Raw genomic sequence first — 20306 nt, forward strand, 5'->3', positions numbered from 1 at the left:
TGCTGTCTTCTGATCCAATTTTTAAATTGAGGAAAACTCAATTTAAAAATTGAGATGACCAGGGAATTAAGGTTTACAAGGTCAGGAAAGTTTCTGTTGTGGGCCTCTGGCGCTCAGACCCTCTAAGCCACATGTATTTCACAGGAGCACAGTACTAGCCCCTTTCCCATTTCGAAGGTTGTTCTCCCAGAGCCTTCACCCTACCCACCTGGGGGAGGTGTTTACCTGACAGCAACTCACAGTGTAACTCTGTCTTGTCTTTTTGAAGATACTTAGTTTTTACTTTTATCTTTCTCTCCTCTACCAGCATGTAAATTCCAAAGGGCTTGGATTTGGACAATAGTCTTTTTCTATACTGGCCCTCAGGATCAGTGGAGCATTGATTCCTAGACCTCTTGGATAATGTTCAAGACATCAGTGTATAATGCATGTAACCTGTGCACATTCTCCTGTATACTTTGTCATCTTTATATTATTTGTAATACCTAATACAATGTAAGTGCCATATAAATAGTTATAGTGTGTTGTTTAGGAAATAATGACCAAAAAAAAAAAAAGTCTATACATATCCCTATAGATGCAGTTTTTTTCTGAATATTTTGGATCCATGGATAGTTCAATCCACAGACCCAAACCTCACAGATATGAAAGGCAGGTGAACTGCTTAGTTACTGAGGAAGGATGGGCATGTTACTTGCAGAGGCAAGACAGAAAACAGAAAAATCTGACCCTGCAGACCAGGGCTAGTTCATCTAGTGCTCCTAGAAGTGAAATAGGAAGCCTATTAATTAAATTCTTACTTGACCTGTATAAGCAGAAAATTTCCATGTCTAGTTAACAAAAACTTAAATTGAGTCATAAAAACAGAAAGTCATGTCCCCTAAATAAACTTCTAGACTACAGCCACTTCATAGACCCAGAACCTCTTGAACGAGGTACAGACCAGGTTCCCATGAGAAACAGTGCCACTGCCAAAAATGTGTTTTGTTGATATTTCTCCCAGCTTTAACCAGGAAGACTGAACTTGGCGGGGGGGGGGGGGGGGGGAACAGGCTTCTCATGACTTACTGGACATAGACTCTGAACTAGCACTAATTCCAAGAGATCCAAAATGTCACTGTGGTCTAGGAGCTTTTGGAAATCAGTGTTCAATGGGGTTTTAGCTCAGATCTTTCTCACAGTGAGCCATTGAGTCATTGACTCCATCCTGTGCTTAATTCCACAGATCTGGAATGCATCATTTAAATAGATCCATTTAGCAGGTAGAGCTTGGTAGAGCTCCTACCCACCAGCTCCATGACCCATAAATTTTAGAACATGAAGAGAAGTTCTAGGTCAAGCCCAGACCCTTCATTTTGCAGATTTAGAACCAGAAATGACTCAGCTAGGATTTAAGTTGCATTTAAGTTCTTTTAACTCAGAACTCTACAATTAAGTAAATGGTACATTCTGACTCCAAGGCTTGAATGTCTTTCTGCCAGTTTTGATGCAAATGTCACATGCAGTTGCTCTCTTCTGTAGCATTGTTAGCAGCACTATATCATGTTCCTTCAACACTGAAGGGGACTAGAAGTTATTGTTTCAGATAGATCTACCTGAGTTTATTATTTCATTGTCTCTAAATGTGCTTTCCTCCTAATTCTCCAAGACAAGTCATGAGTATATCTTCTTAGAAACATAAATATGCCCGGCTGCCATATTCTGTGTGAGTCTAAATATTTATTCAGTACAAAGAAAGATTTTCTTGCTGGGGACAACAATGTTTTACAGGAATGAAGGATAGGTCATCAAAAATTACTCATCTGTCTTTTATTTTCCTAAACAAATCTCACACCAAGGAACAGACACGTCCCTCCCCCTCTTTTGTAACAGAAAATTAGAAAGATGGGAAATGGAGTTGGCACCACTGATTCATTTTCATTTGCCCCAGAATTAAATTATTTGTTTCCAGTCACTGTTAATTATGGGAATGATAATGTGTTGGATGCCAGGCATTGTCAGAGTTGGAAACTTCTCACGGAGGGTCTGGCATTGCTAAGCATGAAGGTCAGGAGAAAAATACAACAGCAACAAGAATTAAAATGAAATTTCAGTGTGTCTGTGCATCTTAAGACAAAGAATAGTCATTGTATCTCTATAAATGGAGCCTAACAAATGCGTCCTTCATAGCTATTTGCAATATCCATTCATTAACTATATATTATGTATAATAACACTACCTTAGCTTTGCAGAAATGGTCACCATTAACTGGAATTCTTCAGAATGTTTTGTAGTAGCATTTCATTTAGTCCCACTATTGTTTTTAATTATTAAGCATTCAAAAATACTATGCCTTTTTTTAATTAGAAAAGTGAGGCACAGATAGTTCCAATGGTCAACCATTCCCAACTCTTCTGATTTTTTAGTTTGATTCTGAACTATAAGGTTTTTTTTTTTTCAAAACCAATCTTCCTCTTAAGATATGTTTTACTTCTTTACCATATTGGAAAAAATGCAGATTCATTTTAAAAATTTCAAGACTTTTAAAATATGTTTTATCAAATACCTCTATAGTGCCTACCCTATGAGAGGTGCTGGAGTCAGCACTTTACATATACTGACTAGTATCAACCTCACAGTGACACTCTGAAGATACTATTCATAATATTTGATCTATATATTATAGATGAGGAAGTTGAGGCACAGAAAGGTTAAGTAACTAACTGAAGTCACACAGTAAATGATGTAGTGGTTTCATACTCAAGCAGTCTGGGTCCAGAATCGAAACTTATAACTCCCAAACTCTGAAGATTTCAGACTTAGCCAGAAATGTCTGATTCCATATAGCCACATGCCCCATACCTGATGGGTGCTCCCAAATGTTTGAACAGATGAGTCCAGGAAGACTTCTGACCTCATAAAATTGGAATGGAAAGACATTTTTCAATTTCCAATATGGAAAATGGGGCAACAGTTGTACTAGATTATCTTTAATCCAAAAATAATCTCAAACTCAAGTTGTAGAGAGTAACTGGTAATATACTTGGTGCAGAGTTGAACCTGGTGGTGGGGTAGGTGGAGGGGTGATGCATGGATGGGTAAGCAGAGGGACAGTGGGGAAGTGGATGATGTATGTATAGATGTGTGCAGCAAGTGGCTGCATACATCTGCATGATCACCATTTCTTCTAGATCACCACAATGATCGCTGCATCTTCATTCATGGTACCAGGTAGATCCTGTGGTGATGCATTCTTCCAGCTCTCCCAACAGCTAGATTCATTAATTTTTGTTTGTTTTGTTGTCCAAGACAACATTAGAATCCTGAGCTATAATTACACTATTTCTCCTGGTGATGCCCAGTCTGTGGCTGCAGGTGCAGATGTCCACAGGTTTGGGGGCTTAGGGGACCAAGCTGAATGCAGACAAGGGCTTGGGTTGTTGAATTGCTATGTTTTCTTAGAAATGTTCTAGTTGTGCTCAAATTATGATTGCAGATTACTATATCTTAAATAACCAAGTTTTCTACCAATTATTCTCTTCATAGTTTCTATGTGCTATGATATGCTATGAAGTTCCAAATAAATAAAAGATACTGAAAGGTTCATCTTTGTGGCTACTGCTTTGATTTCTTATTTTTGTGAGTGATTTAAAACATATGAATTGGTTCATATGAATTTGACATAGGAAGAAAACAACTCCCTTTGTCAAAGAATATTAATATTTTTACTTATGGCTTTGGAGATTGGAAGACTAAAGCTACCTAAATCATGTGTCCTTTAGCACTGCTACTGGGCAAAGGAGATTTCCATCCTCCATTCTATATTGGGTTTAGTTACACCAGTTAATGTGCTTCTCCTAATTATTTCTATATTGATTACTTTTTACAAATATGTGCCTTCTCGTTAACATAGCAATCTTATTTTCTGTGCCAGCCTGGCCTATTCAGATACTGTTAAGCCTGCTCTTTCATCCAAGCCTTGGAAACCCTTCCTGTGGTCTGGGATATGCTATGAAGTTCCAAATAAATAGAAGATACTGAAAGGTTCATCTTTGGGGCTACTTCTTTGATTTCTTATTTTTGTGAGTGATTTAAAACATATGAATTTGTTTAGAATTGCTTTGTAATTGGCCTGGCAGTTCAAAGTCTTCCCATCTTTTTATTGATTCTGAGTAAGGATTAAAAGGACATTTTTCATGTAAGGTATTTGTAATGGTGATTCCTGGAATAGACTTTTTTATAAGCCCATAAATACATGTCTTCATAAAAGCATCCAGAATGGACTCTGGGTGGACTTTGTCCTCTGCTTATTATCTGTATAGAATGTGTGACTTTACAGTGATTATCTAACTTCCTCCTAAATTATGTTTTTAAATAATGCCTTGCTTCTCAATGGAAATGGAAAATGGAAGATGGAGGTAAAAGGATGTTTGATAATAACATGTTAAAATAAGCCAGAATGAAATTTTTCTTTGTTATATGCTTGCTGGAGAATTAAAGCAGAACAGAATTAGTAGAATTCTTCCTCAGAACAAGAAGTCATTAGATAGTCTATAATCTTGCCCCTAAAATTATATCATACTTTAAACAATTTTAAGCACAACTATTCTTTTTTTAATCTATAACCTCCCCTTTCCCTGCAGAATCTTAAACCTCTCTTTGTCAGCTAGCTTTCCATTACTATAACAAAATACTTGAGATAACCAACTTTAAAAGAGGAATAGTTTATTTTGGTTCGCAGTTTTGGAGATTCCAGTCCATGTTCAATAGGCCCATAGGTTTGAGGCCTGTGGTGAGGTAGCATCACCAGGAACACATGGTGGAGCAAGCTGCCTACCTCATGGCAGCCCAGAAGAAAAAGAGAGTGACAGGAAGGGACCAGGATCCCCATATCCCCACCAGGCTCTATCTTTTGAAGGTTCCATCTCTTTCCAATTGTTCCACAGGGAGGGAAAATAAGCCTTTAACACATGAGCCTTGGGGGAGACTTACCCAAACCGTAGCAGCCACCATAAATTGGTATGAGGTATGGGGACAAACATTACCCACAACTGAGTTGCCATCTGAACTGGAGTAATATGAAATTTGCAGGGATTAGGAAAACCAGCTTCCCAGTTTCTCAGTGAGGTTTGTGTCGACAGTAATTTTTGGCATCCTCTTTCACCTGCTCTGTTAGACTGATTTCACTTATATATCTCACATTTCCCAGCACCCAAGAAATTTTATTTGCAAAGCCAATGCATTCTTTACCATACACAATATCCCACTCATAACTTTTAGACTATTGAGGAGGATAAATAAATTTGTTTCATGATATTTACCAAGTACATAGTATCAAGTCACATGCAGACCTAGTAAGTTGTGTATATGTGTGCTTGTGTGTGTGTGAGGGGGAAGTCCCTATTTATTCCCAATTTAATGCAATTTTTTTTTAGTTTCTTAATATTCTATAATTAATTTCCAAAACCAAAAATAATTTTTATTTACTAAGGTTAAGATTACTTTTATTAAAATTATTTACTACCCCAACTCCAAAATGCTGAATATCAAAATTCTATTTCATTTGTGTAAATTCAATTATTCTGAATCTGAATAATCTTCTGCCGTATAGAATGTGGATTTCAATGATTATTCCTTCTGTGCCTCCTATCACCAAGGATAATTAAATTTGACAACTAATAAAACAATATTTGATACTGAGAAAAACTTTTTATAAACCACTATGATTTGATTGCTTTATTGGTGTAAACATTCCATCAAAAATGAACTTGAAATAACAAGAACTTGAGCAGATTTTAACAGTTGTTACTATTATTATAAACTTTCCTTGTTAACTGAATTTATGTGTGTGTTATTCATCTGGTAAAGCAAAAGGCAACCACTTTATGTGATATGGAATTTTAAAATATGAAAGCAACTGTATTTTCCACATTAAATCTCCACTCATCACAAGAGTTTCTTAACCTTGGCACTATATTATTTTGGGCTAGGTAATTCTTTCTATGTGTTAAGAGTTATCCTGTTCATTATAGAATATTTAGCTTGGTCCCTGGCCTCTACCTACTTGATACCAGTAGCACCCTCTGAGCTGTGGCAACTAAAAATGTCCCCATCCATTGTCAAATATCTGTAGATGTTGGGCAGAGGGAAACACAATCAGTCCTCTTTATGAACTACTGATACATAGGAGTTGAAGAACTTCCATTTAAATATTTTTAATCTTTAATATTTGTATTCTCAGAAATTGTATTTTAATGAAATAAGCAACATTAACAACAATAATAACTAATCATCATCATAATATGTATTAACCCCAGAGGTAGAATAACAATAGGAAGATTTTTAAAATTTATGAGCTTTGGATATTGGGTGGTGGCAGATATTCCTGCCCTTAATACTTATTGTAGGAAACAAATTTTCTTACAAGACAGGAGAACACCTGCCTTATCTCTTGTCTAAATATTTTTATAGCTGATAATTATATCAGCTACATTCATTTGGAAGACACACAGATATTTCATAAGCCCCTGGAATACCCAACAGGATTTTTTTGTTTCCCAGTGTCCTCTGACCATCTCAAATGAACTCTCTCAATGATAAGGGCCACCAAGGCAGCTGGGTACCCAGGGGTGACCATAGCAAGTAAGGCACAGAGTAACTGAGGAACTTCTTGGGAGTTACATCACTATTGGAATTTCCATCCCAGTACCCTCAAATTCTTTTGTGGTCTGATTGACCCAGGAAATGAAGTGTAGGTTTCCATCCTTTGAGATGTTTAAGTCCTCAGAACAGAATATTCTAGAAGATTTGGTGTACCAACTCCCAAAATGCAGAGTCTGGAATTTAGTTCTTTTTAGCAAACACTTGTTGCATGTCCACTGGGCCAGATGATAGTAATTCAAAGATAAAGACTACATGGTCCCCACCTTCAAGATGCTAATGATATACGAAATACCAATAACAGTTAACATTACAGCACAATGGAATGTTTTTTTCTCAGCTTAAAGGATGTCACAGGAAGATGAAGGGTCATGTTTTCCCGAAAATAGAGGATAGTCTACAATAAGAAATGTAGATGTTTGGATTGTTTTGTAGATATCTGAATATAAAGAATTTTTCAAAGTATTTAAGTAGGATCCTTCACTAATTCTTCAGGCTCATTTATCCCTTGGCATTAGAGCTCCTTGCTGTCCATGCAAACAGCAACACCTTAAAAAAGAGGCATTGAATCAAAACCAGTTGGATTGCTTACAAGCCCAGAATAGTTGTATTCACTTCTGCAATAATAATTGGTTGAAAACTAACAGGCAAGTATACATTTTTCCACTTGAAATTTTAGCCACACTGAAGTACATTTATCTCAGTTCAGAGGCACCTGGCATATCTTGACGTGCAATTGTGCCTCCAAGAAGTGCGAGTTATAGCTATTATATACAGAATGCCCAGACTCCTGACAAAACATTAATTAGGATGTGAAAAGTCAGTAAAAAACTGGAACTATTCTTATGTCTTGAAAAGGACTAGGACTTTATGTACAGAGAAATGGATTCTTCACATTAAGTGAAAATAGGTATAGCAATAAATGGTTTGTGGCATGGGCATTTTATTCCCCACTAAAACTGTGTGTTATAATGACACCACTTAAAATATATTCAAACACTGAATGTTTAAACTCAGCCTATTTCTTCATGGCATGAGCTCCTTGAGAAGTTGTGCATGAGAACCATGTGAGTCTACCAAAGTGTGATACAGGGCAAACTAGTTTTGACTACCTACTACATGCATTTATTTCTTGTTTGAGGGTTTGGTTGACTTTGTGTGCTGTCGCTAAATCACGAGGTGCCGCATTTGAAGATGTTGGAGTCATAACCCCAGATATTTTAGCTAGAACCACTGCCTTAATGGCCCAGAGAAACAAGTACAGATGCTTTTAAGTCATCTTAAATTTTAAGTCATCTCTTAAATTTTTGAATAGTAACTCTCACTTAGAAATACTCAGTGACCCCAATATACATTATACATACACACACTGTATACAACAAGTATGTTAATGGTACAAAAAGTTTCATGACCTACACTTATGCTTTATCCTTATAATTTGGATTGCACTCAAATATCTTCATTTCTGATTTTTTAAGTTTTTTTTAAGATGGACACAATATCTTTATTTATTTGTTTTTATGTGGTGCTGAGGATTGAACCCAGTGCCTCACATGTGTGAGGCAAGCGCTCTACCACTGAGCTATAATATAACCCCAGCCCCTGATTTTTTAAGATGCTGTTTACAGGTGTTAAATTAATTTCACAACCCATAGATTCAGTAATGCTGGCCTAAATGGTCTGCTTTCAACCAGCAATGGGATAAATATGGCATCACTTTGAGCAGGGAAAATACATGAAATGGTGCCATATTTTGATCTACCAGTTAATGCAGAACATTATAAATCTTGTGGTTCATCAGGTTACACCCAGTTTGCTGCAAAAATGGCCTTTTCCTAAATTGCATTTGCTGAAGTCACTTCCAATATTTCTTAATCATATCAAAGGCTCTAAGAAAATCAGTTATTGTTAAATGGATAAACACATGTTGTACTCCTAGACTCAAATTTATTTGAAATGTCAATAGCAATTTACCTGACAGAAATGTGAAGATAAATAAAGCAGTACATACTCTTTAACTGAGCCATCACCAGTTGGCTCCATAATCTGTTTATGTTGCTACATATCTTTATTAGAATACATATTTAAGAATTCATATAGTGTAAAGACAAGTATCTGATGTTTTCTCTCAAATGTGGAATCTAGAGGGAAAAAAAGTACATAATGAAAGTCACATGGAAATCATTAGGTTAAAGAAGGGGACCAGAGGAATGAAAGGTAGGTATTGGAGTGAAATTGATCAAATTATGTTACATACATGTATGAATATGCTACAATGAAACCAAACTATTCTGTTTAATTAATGTGCACCAATGAAAAAAATTTAAATTTAAAAAATGAATCGTTTTATCCATGCTACCTTACTTTCTGAAGCCTACTTCCTAAAATTGGGCATTAAGACCCATTTCAAATTATAATGAAATCTATGGCCCTAGATTTCATCTCCCTAGAATGAATAAAATTTTGTTCTTTGAGAACACTTCACCCGAGTAGAGATCATTCAGTGACCATGTCATCTCTCCAACTCAGTCAGCAGCTCTTTTAATTACCCCTGCTGTGAGGAAGTATTGTACCCCATCCCGTTCAAGTGTGCTTGATCATGTCTATTTGATTTTACCAGTGTCTATTTGAAGTATGCTCATTCAGCAGTAGTATTCACTGGCTGGGACTAGAGCCAGTGAGGGACCTTATTGGCTCCCTGTTTGTCAACACATCAGGCTGACTGGGCTGCGGGGGCAGCTGCTTTTGGATGGTAGTATGTACATATTGCCCAAAGCCCCAAAGATGTGTTTGTAGCTGTTTCCAGAGTTTCCATCTCATGAATAGACATGTCACAGTGTCTCTTTTTGAAATGAGTTAATTAGAATATTCACTAGATTATACCAAATTATTGTAACTTTTTGTAAATATCATGTAGAACATTTGACGCTGAGCAGAAAGCGCATCAGAATCTCAAGCGAACCTCTAAACAAAATGAGGGGGGAACCACGCCACCTTCTGGCCATATAGCCTAATTACAGGTTCAGGGTTTTGGAGGAATAATAAACTGCTAGTAAACATGAAGACTATAATATTAAAATTACAAAATGACAGAAAATATATATTACTTGATATTCTGGTGTTGGGAGAGAGTATGTGTTGTTGGTGTTTGCTTTGGCTTTGCCCTTCACATCTCCTGTTAGCTGGGCAGGCCCCAATTTCATGTATTCTCTGGACTTCCCACAGGATTGGAGGAGCCATTCCCACTGTGTTCTCCTACTTTGCTGAAGTGCTGGCGCGGGAGAAGCGGGGTGAGCATCTGAGCTGGCTCTGTATGTTCTGGATGATCGGCGGCATCTACGCCTCTGCCATGGCCTGGGCCATCATCCCACACTACGGTAAGAGGCTGGCCTTGCACCAGCCAAGGGGCCACCTGGTTTTGCTTCCAATTCCATCCCCATCTTTTCCTGTCTTCTACGTGCTATTTTGAGGTCTTGATGCCCAACACTATCATCATCATGGTTCTCCCTTTCATAGTGTCTACGAGTGTTTTTTTTTTTTTCCTGTGCAAAGATTGGAGTAAAGTAAGACTGTGTCAAGTGGTTCTTTGAGTATATGGATATAATAGAACATAATATATTTTCCTCTGCTATGCTCTCACAATAATTCTGGCCACCCAAATGCATGGGCATTTTTTCCCCAGCAACCAGTTCTCCCATAGCTGGCTGGCCTTCAATTTAACTCAGTTCTGACACTATTTACCTGGGTTCAGAGTCAGATCCCACAAGCTCAGGACTCAGGCCCGTGAGATTGCCCCTCACTTCAGATGCCAGTTGCAGGTCCCAGAGGCCTCTGGAATTTCTGACTGACCAAATGTACATTGGGTGTTCCCACTGTCTCCCTCTTCAGGATCAATCAGTTGCTAGAATGGCTCACAGATCTCTGGAAAACAATTTGTATTTCTCAGTTTATTATGGAGGATATTACAAAGGAAACGATGAGCAGTCAGATGAAAATACACAGGGAAAGGAGAAGAGTCCCTGTGCCTTCTCCAGGCTCACTACCTCCTGACACTTCCGTGCATTCATCAACCTGGAAGTCCTCCAAACCCCATAGTTCAGGGATACTTAGAGGATTCTCTAAAAGTCACATGGGCTTGGTCAATTATTAACTGGATTTCCAGCCTCTCTCCCTTTGTCAGAGGTTGAAGGGTGAGGGTGAGGCTGAGGCTTAGTCTTTCTGTGAGCAGACCCCGCCCAGCAAACCAAAAGCAGCCTCATTAGAACAAGAACACCTTGTTACCCAGAACATTTCAAGGGTTTAGGAGTTCTGTGTCATGGCTGGGGATGAAGATCAAAATATATATATTTCTTATTAAAAAACATATTATCATAGTATACCATATAGCATTCTGCTGGCTTTAAAAAAAATTTGTTCTTTTTAAATATACATGATAGTAGAGGATATTTTGACATATTATACATGTACAGCGCATTTTAATATTTTTAAAGCCTACACTTATTTGTTTACATAACATATTTTAAAGCCAACACTTATTTGTTTATATAACATATGTGCTATCAATCCTGGTATCTCCTCAGACAGAGGTGAGAGGATGCACAGATCATCACCAGCATTTAAGGCAACATGACTTACAGCTGTTCTTATTACTATCTACAATTCACACACACACAGGTGCCTGTATTCCTACCAGCCTCATCTCCTCCACCTCCAGGCAGCTCAGAACTGGGTTGGAAACACCGGAGTTCTATCTTAAGGACCCTTGATTTGCAGAATTGACCTGTCTGTGCTTCTAAGAGCCTCTCCTTAGTTTCTCCTAAGCACTTACTATCCTGCCATCCCAGAGTATTTAAAAGTTCCATATGTCTAAGCAATGCTCTCCTGCTCAGAAACTAGGAGCTTCAAATTGCTTTGCCCACAGATGGTGAAATGCAGGGATAAGTGAACAGAATGCAGGAATCAGATTCAATATATAAGGAAAAGAGGAGATGTTTTGGTCACATTTGTGACCATACACATAAACAAAGAAACAGGCCAAAGTTTGCAAAATAGGAATAGGAATACTGTATAAATTAAAACCACATATGGCCTCAAGACTCACTCTTTGGGAGCTGGTTGTGAAGCTCAGTATGCCTAGCATGCATGAGGCCCTGGATTCAATCCTCCAGTGCTGAGAAAAAGAAAAAAAAACACATTTAGCTGACTCTAAAATCTAATCAATCTCAAAAATTAGATCTCAATAACTCACTTTCCTCATTTTCTATTTTTCTGCTTTTGTTTTAGAACAGAGCAATTTTTCATTATAAAGCATAGCTCTGTTAAAGGACAACCTCAGAGAATTTGATTCATTGTCTATATCAGACATAGACTTTGGTAATCAGAAACACTATAATTTGTTTTACCATACTGAATCCCAAATTCATGTTGTTGCTCTCTTTCTTTTGATAAACCTAAAAAATCATATGAAAACTGAAATCGTATTTAACAACAAAAATAAGACATAGGAGTTGGTTACTTGACCCATAAAGAACTTTCATTTGCTGAACATTTAAATTAGCTCAGGTGATAGGTCTCTTCTGTGTGGATTCTGGTTGCTTCTAGTCCAAAGATGTCTTCACATAGCCAGGACCTGCCACCATCTGAGGGATTAAAGGTCTTTCCTCCTTCATCTGGGGCCTGAAGACTTCATCAAGCCTCAGGACCTTCCTCTGTAGGACAACATTTAATTCATACCCCACTCAGTTCGCTGGTTCAAATAGAAAAGACACTTAGGAATTGTTTCATTGAACTTTATTTAAGGAGACAAAAGGAAAGTGCAGAGCTTCAGCAGAAGAACCCACCAGTTCTTCCAGAAATGCTGCTAGACCGTCCTTAGAATGCCTTTGTGCAAATGAAAATAAGGTGCCCATCCACCCTCCCAGGAGGACTTAATTGCAGCCTCACTCACCATCTCTACCAGGTGCTCATGCAGGGTGCAACCTGGCAACTTCACAAGGCAATGCATTACTTTATCTTCTTCTCTCTCTCTCCGATTACTTCTTAGCCACCTCTAGATCAGCCTTGTCCTCTTTGTTATGACAGTACTGCTTCTTGGCCCCTGGTCCTCCCTTTCCACCATATAGGTCAGAATTTTACAGGCTTGCCTTCCTAAGCTTCTAACCTGCATTGGCTTCTGTGGTCTGCACATGCCCATGAAGACTGGACATGATTGTTTTTATTTCTAATTTTTTCCTCGCTAGGGATCCAATTCCTCTGACTCTGCCTTTCTTTCACATAGCCTGCCCTTGAACTATGGATGATTCAAGATTGTTTCTCTTGCTTTGCCAACCATTAGTCAGTGACTAACCCACAAAGAATAATAGTCCCTACCTTTATTTTTCCATAATACACATAAGATATCTCTTGTTTGTATCAGAAAGGGCTAGCTGATCCACATGTAACTAAAACAAGGGAAGGTTGTGAACCATAAACAATGCATGAAAAGTTACAGAAACAATCACAGCACAACAAAATTAAATGTCTGAAGCCGACTTTAATTTTATGCTGAAAATACCTTAAGATATTAAAATCTTATGGTCCTATTTTATTGAAGGTTTTCCTGTGGCCAGAAATGTAGTACCAACAACAAATTATTTCAATCAATCCTGGCTGCAAATTAGAATCAACAGGGGAGATCTTTTTAAATGCCCTTGCTGAGATCATTGTTATGCTCTTGCAAGTTGAAGAGTTTTGTTTGGGTTTTTAAGGTTGAATTTTAAAACTCCTGCGTTGAGGTATATGAGTGATCATGATGCTCTGTGGATGGGTTTTTCAGGGGCATTCACATACAAAAAGTCATAAAGCTGGGTTCTTAAGATTTGTGCCTGTTGCTGCGTGGGTGTTAAGCTTTTTCATTTAATTTAATTTCTTTTAGTAATTTTTCCATTTCTGCACTCCCTTGAAATTACCCAAGTTTGAATCCTTTCCCAGATCAATTAAATCAGATTATCTGGGCCAGGAACCCAGTAATGAGCATTTCGATTTTTATTTTTTCTAGTTTAAAGTATGATTAACAAATAAGAATTATTTACTGTGTACAACTTGATTTTTTTATGAATGTATACCTTGTGGAATGATGATGCAATCAAACTAATTTACATACCCATCATCTCTAGTGATTATCTTTATGTGTATGTGTGGTGAGAGCATTTAAGATCTACTCTTATAGTAAATTTCAAGTACATGATGCATTATTATTATTAACTATAGTTGCTATGTTGTATATTATATCTTCAGAATTTAGCATCTTGTGATTTTATATTCCTTATACTCTTTGACTACCATCTCCCTATTTCCTGAAAACTACTCTTCTACTCTCTGCTTCTATTATTTTGGCTTTTATTTTTTAGATTCCACATATGAGGTCATGCAATTTTTACCATTCTGTGTCTGGCTTATTTCACTTATCATAACGTCCTCCAGTTTTATCCATGTTATCTTCATGGTAGAATCTCCTTCTTTCTTTAAAATATTTATTTAGTTGTAGATGGACACAATGCCTTTATTTATTTATTTTTATGTGATGCTGAGGATTAAATCCAGTGCCTCACAAACATAAGGCAAGTGCTCCACTGCTGAGCTATAACCCAGCCCGATTTCCTTCTTTTTTAAAGCTAAATAATATTCTAGAGTTTCAAAGTTCTACAGTTTAAAGTCTTACATTTAAGTCTTTAATCCATTTTTAGTTGATTTTCATTTATGGTGCAAGAGAAAGTTCTGAGTGCATTCTTTTGCAAGTGAATATCAAGTTTTCCCAACCATTTTTTGAAGAGACTCTCCTTTCTCCTATTGTATATTTCTGGTGCCTTGTTGAAGATTGTTGATCATATATGCATGGATTTGTTTCCAGGCTCTCTATTAGGTTCCATTGGGGTATCTAAATGTTTCTGTTAGTACCATTCTGTTTCAGTAGCTATAGCTTTGTAATATAATTTAAAATCAAAAATTGTGAGGCCTCCAACTTTGCTCTTGCTTAAGATTGCTTTACCTATTCAGGATCTTTTGTAGTTTCATATGATTTTAAGGTTTGTTTTTTTTTTTTTTCCTTTTCTTTTTCTTCAGAGTGGCTAGAAGGGCAGACTCATCTTTATTCAGAAGCTAAATTTTCATAAGAGATACTTGATTTGTGTTTAAATTTCATAAAATTTTAAGGATTGCTTTTTCTAATTCTATGAAAAGACACTGAATTTTGATAGATATTGCACTAAATCTGTGGATCGCTTTGGGTAATATCAACATTTTGACAATATTAATTTTTCTAACCCATGAACATAAGGTATCTTTCCCTTTATTTTTCCCTTATTCTGTTTCTTTTGTTAGTGTCTTTTAGTTTTCAGTGTTCAGATCTGTTATAGTTTGGATGTGAGGTGTCCACCAAAAGCTCATGTGTGAGAAAATGCGAGAACATTCGGAGGTGAAATGACTGGATTATGAAAGCCTTGAACCAGTCAAAGAATTAATCCCTCGATGGGCATTAACCAAATGGTAATTGATGGCAGGTAGGGTGTGGCTGGAGGAGGTGGCATTGGGGGTGTTCCTGTGGGGTATATATTTTGTATCTGGTAAGTGCTTCTTGATCATTATGTGCTTCCCTCTGCCACACTCTTCTGTCATGATGTTCTGCCTCATCTCAAGTCCTGAGGAATGGAGCTGGCAGTCTATGGACTGAGACCTCTGAAACTGTGAGCCCCAAACAAACTTTTCCTCCTCTACAATTGTTCTTGTCAGGTCTTTCAGTCACAGCAGTGAAAAAGATCACTAAAACAAGATTTTTCTCCTTCTTGGTTAAATTTATCCTATTTGGGGATGCTATTGTAAATAAAATTGTTTTCTTAGTTCCTTGTTTAGATAATTCATTATTAATGTCTGAGATCCATATTATTATTATTTTTATTTATTTATTATTCTAATTTGTTACATATGACAGCAGAATACATTACATTTCTTATTACACACATAGAGCACAATTTCTCATATCTCTGGTTGTATACAAAGTATAGTCACACCATTTGTGTCTTCATACATGTACTTAGGGTAATAATTTCTATTTCATTCCACTGTCTTTTCTACCCCCATGCCTCCTACCTTCTCTCCCACCCCTTTGCCCTATCTAGAGTTCGTCTAATCCTCCCATGCTCCGCCCCTCCCAACAAACCCATTATAAATCAGCATTCTTATATCAGAGAAAACATTTGGCATTTGTTTTTTGGGGATTGGCTAACTTCTCTTAGCATTATCTTCTCTAACTCCATCCACTTACCTGCAAATTCCATGATTTTATTTTCTTTTATTGCTGAATAATATTCCATTGTGTATACATACCACATTTTCTTTTTCCATTCATCTACTGAGGGCATCTAGGTTGGTTCCACAGTTTAGCTATTGTGAATTGGGCTTCTGTAAACATTGATGTGGCTGTGTCCCTGTAGAATGCTGTTTTTAAGTCCTTTAGGTATAGACCGAGAAGAGGGATAGCTGGGTCAAATGGTGGTTCCATTCCCAATTTTCGGAGGAAGCTCCATACTGCTTTCCATATTGGCTGCACCAATTTTCAGTCCCACCAGCAATGTAGGAGTGAACCTTTTTTCCCACATCTTCGCCAATACTTATTGTTGTTTGTATGCATAATAGCTGTCATTCTGACTGGAGTGAGATAAAATCTTAAAGAGTGGTTTTGATTTGCATTTCTCTAATTGCTAGAGTTGTTGAACATTTTTTAATGTATTTGTTGCTTGATTGTATAACATCTTCTGAGAAATGTCTGTTTGGTTCCTTGGCCCATTTATTGATTAGGTTATTAGTTTTTTTGGTGTTAAGATTTTTGGGTTCTTTATATAGCCTAAAGATTAGTGCTCTATCTGATGTGCGTGTGGTAAAAATTTGCTCCCAGAATGTAAGCTCTCTATTCACCTCACTGATTGTTTCTTTTGCTGAGAAGAAGCTTTTTAGTTTGAATCCATTCCATTTATTGATTCTTATTCTTAATTCTTGCACTATAGGAGTCTTATTAAGGAAGTTGGGGCCTAATCCAACATGATGGAGCTTTGGGCTACTTTTTCTTCTAATAGGCGCAGTGTGGATGGTTTAATTCTTAGGTTCTTGATCCACTTAGAATTGAGTTTTGTGCATGGTGATTTCATTTTATTGCTTATGGATTTCCAGTTTTCCCAGCATCATTTGTTGAAGAGGCTATCTTTTCTCCAATGTATGTTTTTGGTGCCTTTGTCTAATATAAGATAACTGTAATTATGTGGGTTAGTCTCTGTATATTCTATTCTGTACCATTGGTCTAACAGTCTGTTTTGGTGCCAATACTATACTGTTTTGTTACTATTGCTCTGTAGTATAGTTTAAGGTCTGGTATAGTAATGCTACTGGCTTCATTCTTTTTGCTAAGGATTGCTTTAGCTATTCTGGGTCTCTTACTTTTCCAGATAAATTTTTATGACTTCTTTTTCTATTTCTATGAGGAATGTCATTGGGATTTTGATTGGGATTGCATTAGATTATGTGCAGATTTTTCAACCCAGACCCTGAAAGCTAGAAGATCTTGGGCTCACGTTATTTTTGTTTATTGATTTTGTGTCTTATAACTTTATTGAATTCATTTATTACTTCTCACGGTTTTGGAGGAACTCTTTAGTATTTTCTATATATAAAGTCCTATCACCTGCAAGCAGAGATAATTTTATTTTTTTATTTCTTATTTATTTATTTATTTATTTGCTACTTGCTCTGGCTAGGATTTCCAGTACTATGCTGATCAGCAATGGTAAGTATGGGTATTTTTGTCTTACTCCTTATCTTTGAGGAAAATCTTTTATTTTTTAGTATTGAGTGTGTTGGCTGAGGGCTTGTCAGCATGACCTTAGTAATGTTGAGGTGCATTGATAGTTTTTAAAGTCCCCAGGTAGTTCCAATATATAGTCAGATTTGAGACTCTTCAGCTTGCTGTTTCTTCCAGTGAAGGATCTCAGAATCTGTTGTAATGTTGGGCCACTGAGATGTCACTGTGTATGGGGAGGGCTATGAATGACAATAAGGAAGAGCGAGCCTGACCTGAGTTTCAGCATTGTTGATTTCATCCAAGCTGAAATACTTTCCTGTTCATTAAGTTTAAAATCCCAGTTAAAAAGTAACTTTATGTCTAGATAGTTCTCCTTTTCAATGGCACATCTTTTCACAGTGTTTAAAGATAACAAATATTTAAAAGTCTATCCAATTCCTCTATAGCCTTGGGGCGGGGGGAAGCCTTAAATTTTCTCTCTGAAATTATACACTGGGTAATCGATGCTGTACCCTTATACACTGGGTAATCGATGCTGTACCCTATAGAAACAACAGTAGAAGGTCAGCCCCTGCCCCTCCATCCTTTCCTTGAGCAACTCTGAGTGCCCATTATCACCTGCTGCATAGCCATGTATTGAGGAATGTGAGAACAAAATGAAGTGTCTTACAGCCAGACGCTGACCCCAGCATCAAGATTTGCCCTGGAGGGAAGAAATCAATAACTGACATGCACATTGCAAAGGTACCTAAATGACAAATGACATGTTTTGTCAGGAGACTGATGGGCAGGAGGTTCTCTTTTTTGACCTCAGATGTCACCTTCAGGCAGTGTGACAGAGTCATCACTGTGCAAAGCCTGATCCTGAGACTTGATCTGGCTCCAGAAAAGCTTCTGATGCAAAGTAGACCTTGAGTTGGTCACTTGGGATTCTGAAAGGAAGGATTCTTGTGAAATTAGACACCATCCCAGGAAGGCTTTTTTGATTGCTTCATAGGTGATGAGTTAAGATGTGGGCTGTGGCCAGGAGTTTCTGATGGACAGTGGAATCAGCTTGGCCTACTGGGACCTAGTTTTGTGAATGTGTGTATATATATATATATATATATATATATATATATATATATATATATATATATATATGTGTGTGTGTGTGTGTGTGTGTGTGTGTGTGTGTGTGTATATGTATATATATGTATATATGCATGTGTATGTGTGTGCATATGTGTGTGTGTGTGTATATATACCAAATCAGGGCGATTTTTTACCTCCTTATCATTACTTTGTCTTTGAAATGTTGAACTCTTCTCTTCTAGTTATCTTTTTATGTATTCATAAAATATGTAATGGATTATTATGAACTATAGTCACCTCCCATGCTGTGGAACACTAGACCTTATTTCTTTTAACTGTGTTTTGGTACCCATTATGCAACCTACCTGTATCTACCACTCTTCTCAACCTGTAATAATAATTATTCTACTTCAGGTCATTCCTTTTTTGTTTTGTTTTGTTTTAACCCTAACTATGAGAGTATACATGCAGCATTTGTCTTTCTGTGTCTGGCTTATTTCATTAACATAATGTCCTCCAGTTCTATCAATTTTGCTGCAAATGATAGGATATCACTCTTTTTATGGCTCAGAGTTTTCCTGTGTGATTCTTATCCTTTCATCCATTCGTGGGTATCTAGGTTGATTCCCTCTCTTAGCTATTTTGAATAGTGCAGCAATAAACATGGGCATGCAGGTTACCTCTTTGGTATGCTGATTTCTTTCCTTTGGCTGTGTACCCAGTAGTGGGATGGCTGGATCATATGGTAGATCTGTTTTTCAGTTTCTTGATGAACTTCCATACCATTCTCCATAGTAGCTATTCCAGTTTTCATTCCCAACAGACTGCAAAGATTCCCCTCTCACTATCACCAGTATTTCTTTTTATCTTTTTGGTAATAGTCATTCTAATGGTGGTAAGATGACATCTCATTGAATGCAGATAAAAACAAGTAATATTGTGAAAAACAGAAGCTCAGGTGTAAAGGTTCTCTTTCGGTCCTCCTTCCCTTCCTCTCTCTCCCGCGCTCCCTGTAATCAGGATGCATCATATTTACTGGAAGCCCCATTGCCTTCAGGGCAAATGAGAACCAGAGCTGAATCATCACCTTCCTCTTGGCTGAAGCTTCCACTTAGGCTCCATCCTTGAAGTTGCTGATGCTGCGGTAATGCGGCACTATCTGCTCCATTAAGTTCTCTATCATCATGTTCTCCTTTAAATTCGTGTGTGGATCAGAGGGGGTGTTCTCTCCTGCTGCATGCATCCCAGTGAGTATAAGGACGCTCAGTTACTAATGGGGAGGATTTTTTCAGCACAGAGGCTACGGCTCTTCACGTTCTTAAAGCCTGCAGCACACTGGGCTCCACTTGGCACCTCAGACAACCCCATGGCTTCTTTCTGGCTCAGTCTTCACTGCAGACATTATGGGATCACACTGGGAACGTCCATAAAGACAATCTCCCCTACTCTAACCACAGTGAAATGTAGGGTTTAAAAATACCCACATTCCCAAGGTTACAGGAATTACCAAAGTCATTCCTTTGACTACATGATGCATGAAGCTAATACATTTTCCATCTGAATGATAAGAAGAACGGGGGTGGGGGGGATAGCTCTCTGGTTGAGGAAGGAATCTTTTGTTTAGAAAGAAAGGCTCTGTACCCAAGGAAAGAAGAATTCTGAGTCTCCACCCACTGCTCGTATGAGCTCTGCCAGGATTTTCAGTCTCCCTGTCCACTGCCCTCATCAGCATTGTGGTGATGAGTTAGTGTAATAAACATGGTAAAC

At 37.5% G+C, this 20306-nt stretch overlaps 1 protein-coding gene across 1 annotated transcript in view; it reads left to right on the forward strand.

Moving 5' to 3' along the window:
- SV2C (synaptic vesicle glycoprotein 2C) overlaps window positions 1-20306 on the forward strand; it is a gene marked incomplete at both ends in the record, with an annotated part of 178482 nt that overhangs the window by 70323 nt on the left and 87853 nt on the right. The window contains one exon of the mRNA XM_081287785.1: window positions 9866-10017. Coding sequence (XP_081143911.1) covers window positions 9866-10017 — 152 coding nt within the window. The remainder of the gene's footprint in view (window positions 1-9865; window positions 10018-20306) is intronic.

This window comes from Spermophilus citellus (genome assembly GCF_964194105.1).
Source record: "Spermophilus citellus genome assembly, chromosome: 1".
Classification (NCBI taxonomy): Eukaryota; Metazoa; Chordata; class Mammalia; order Rodentia; family Sciuridae; genus Spermophilus; species Spermophilus citellus.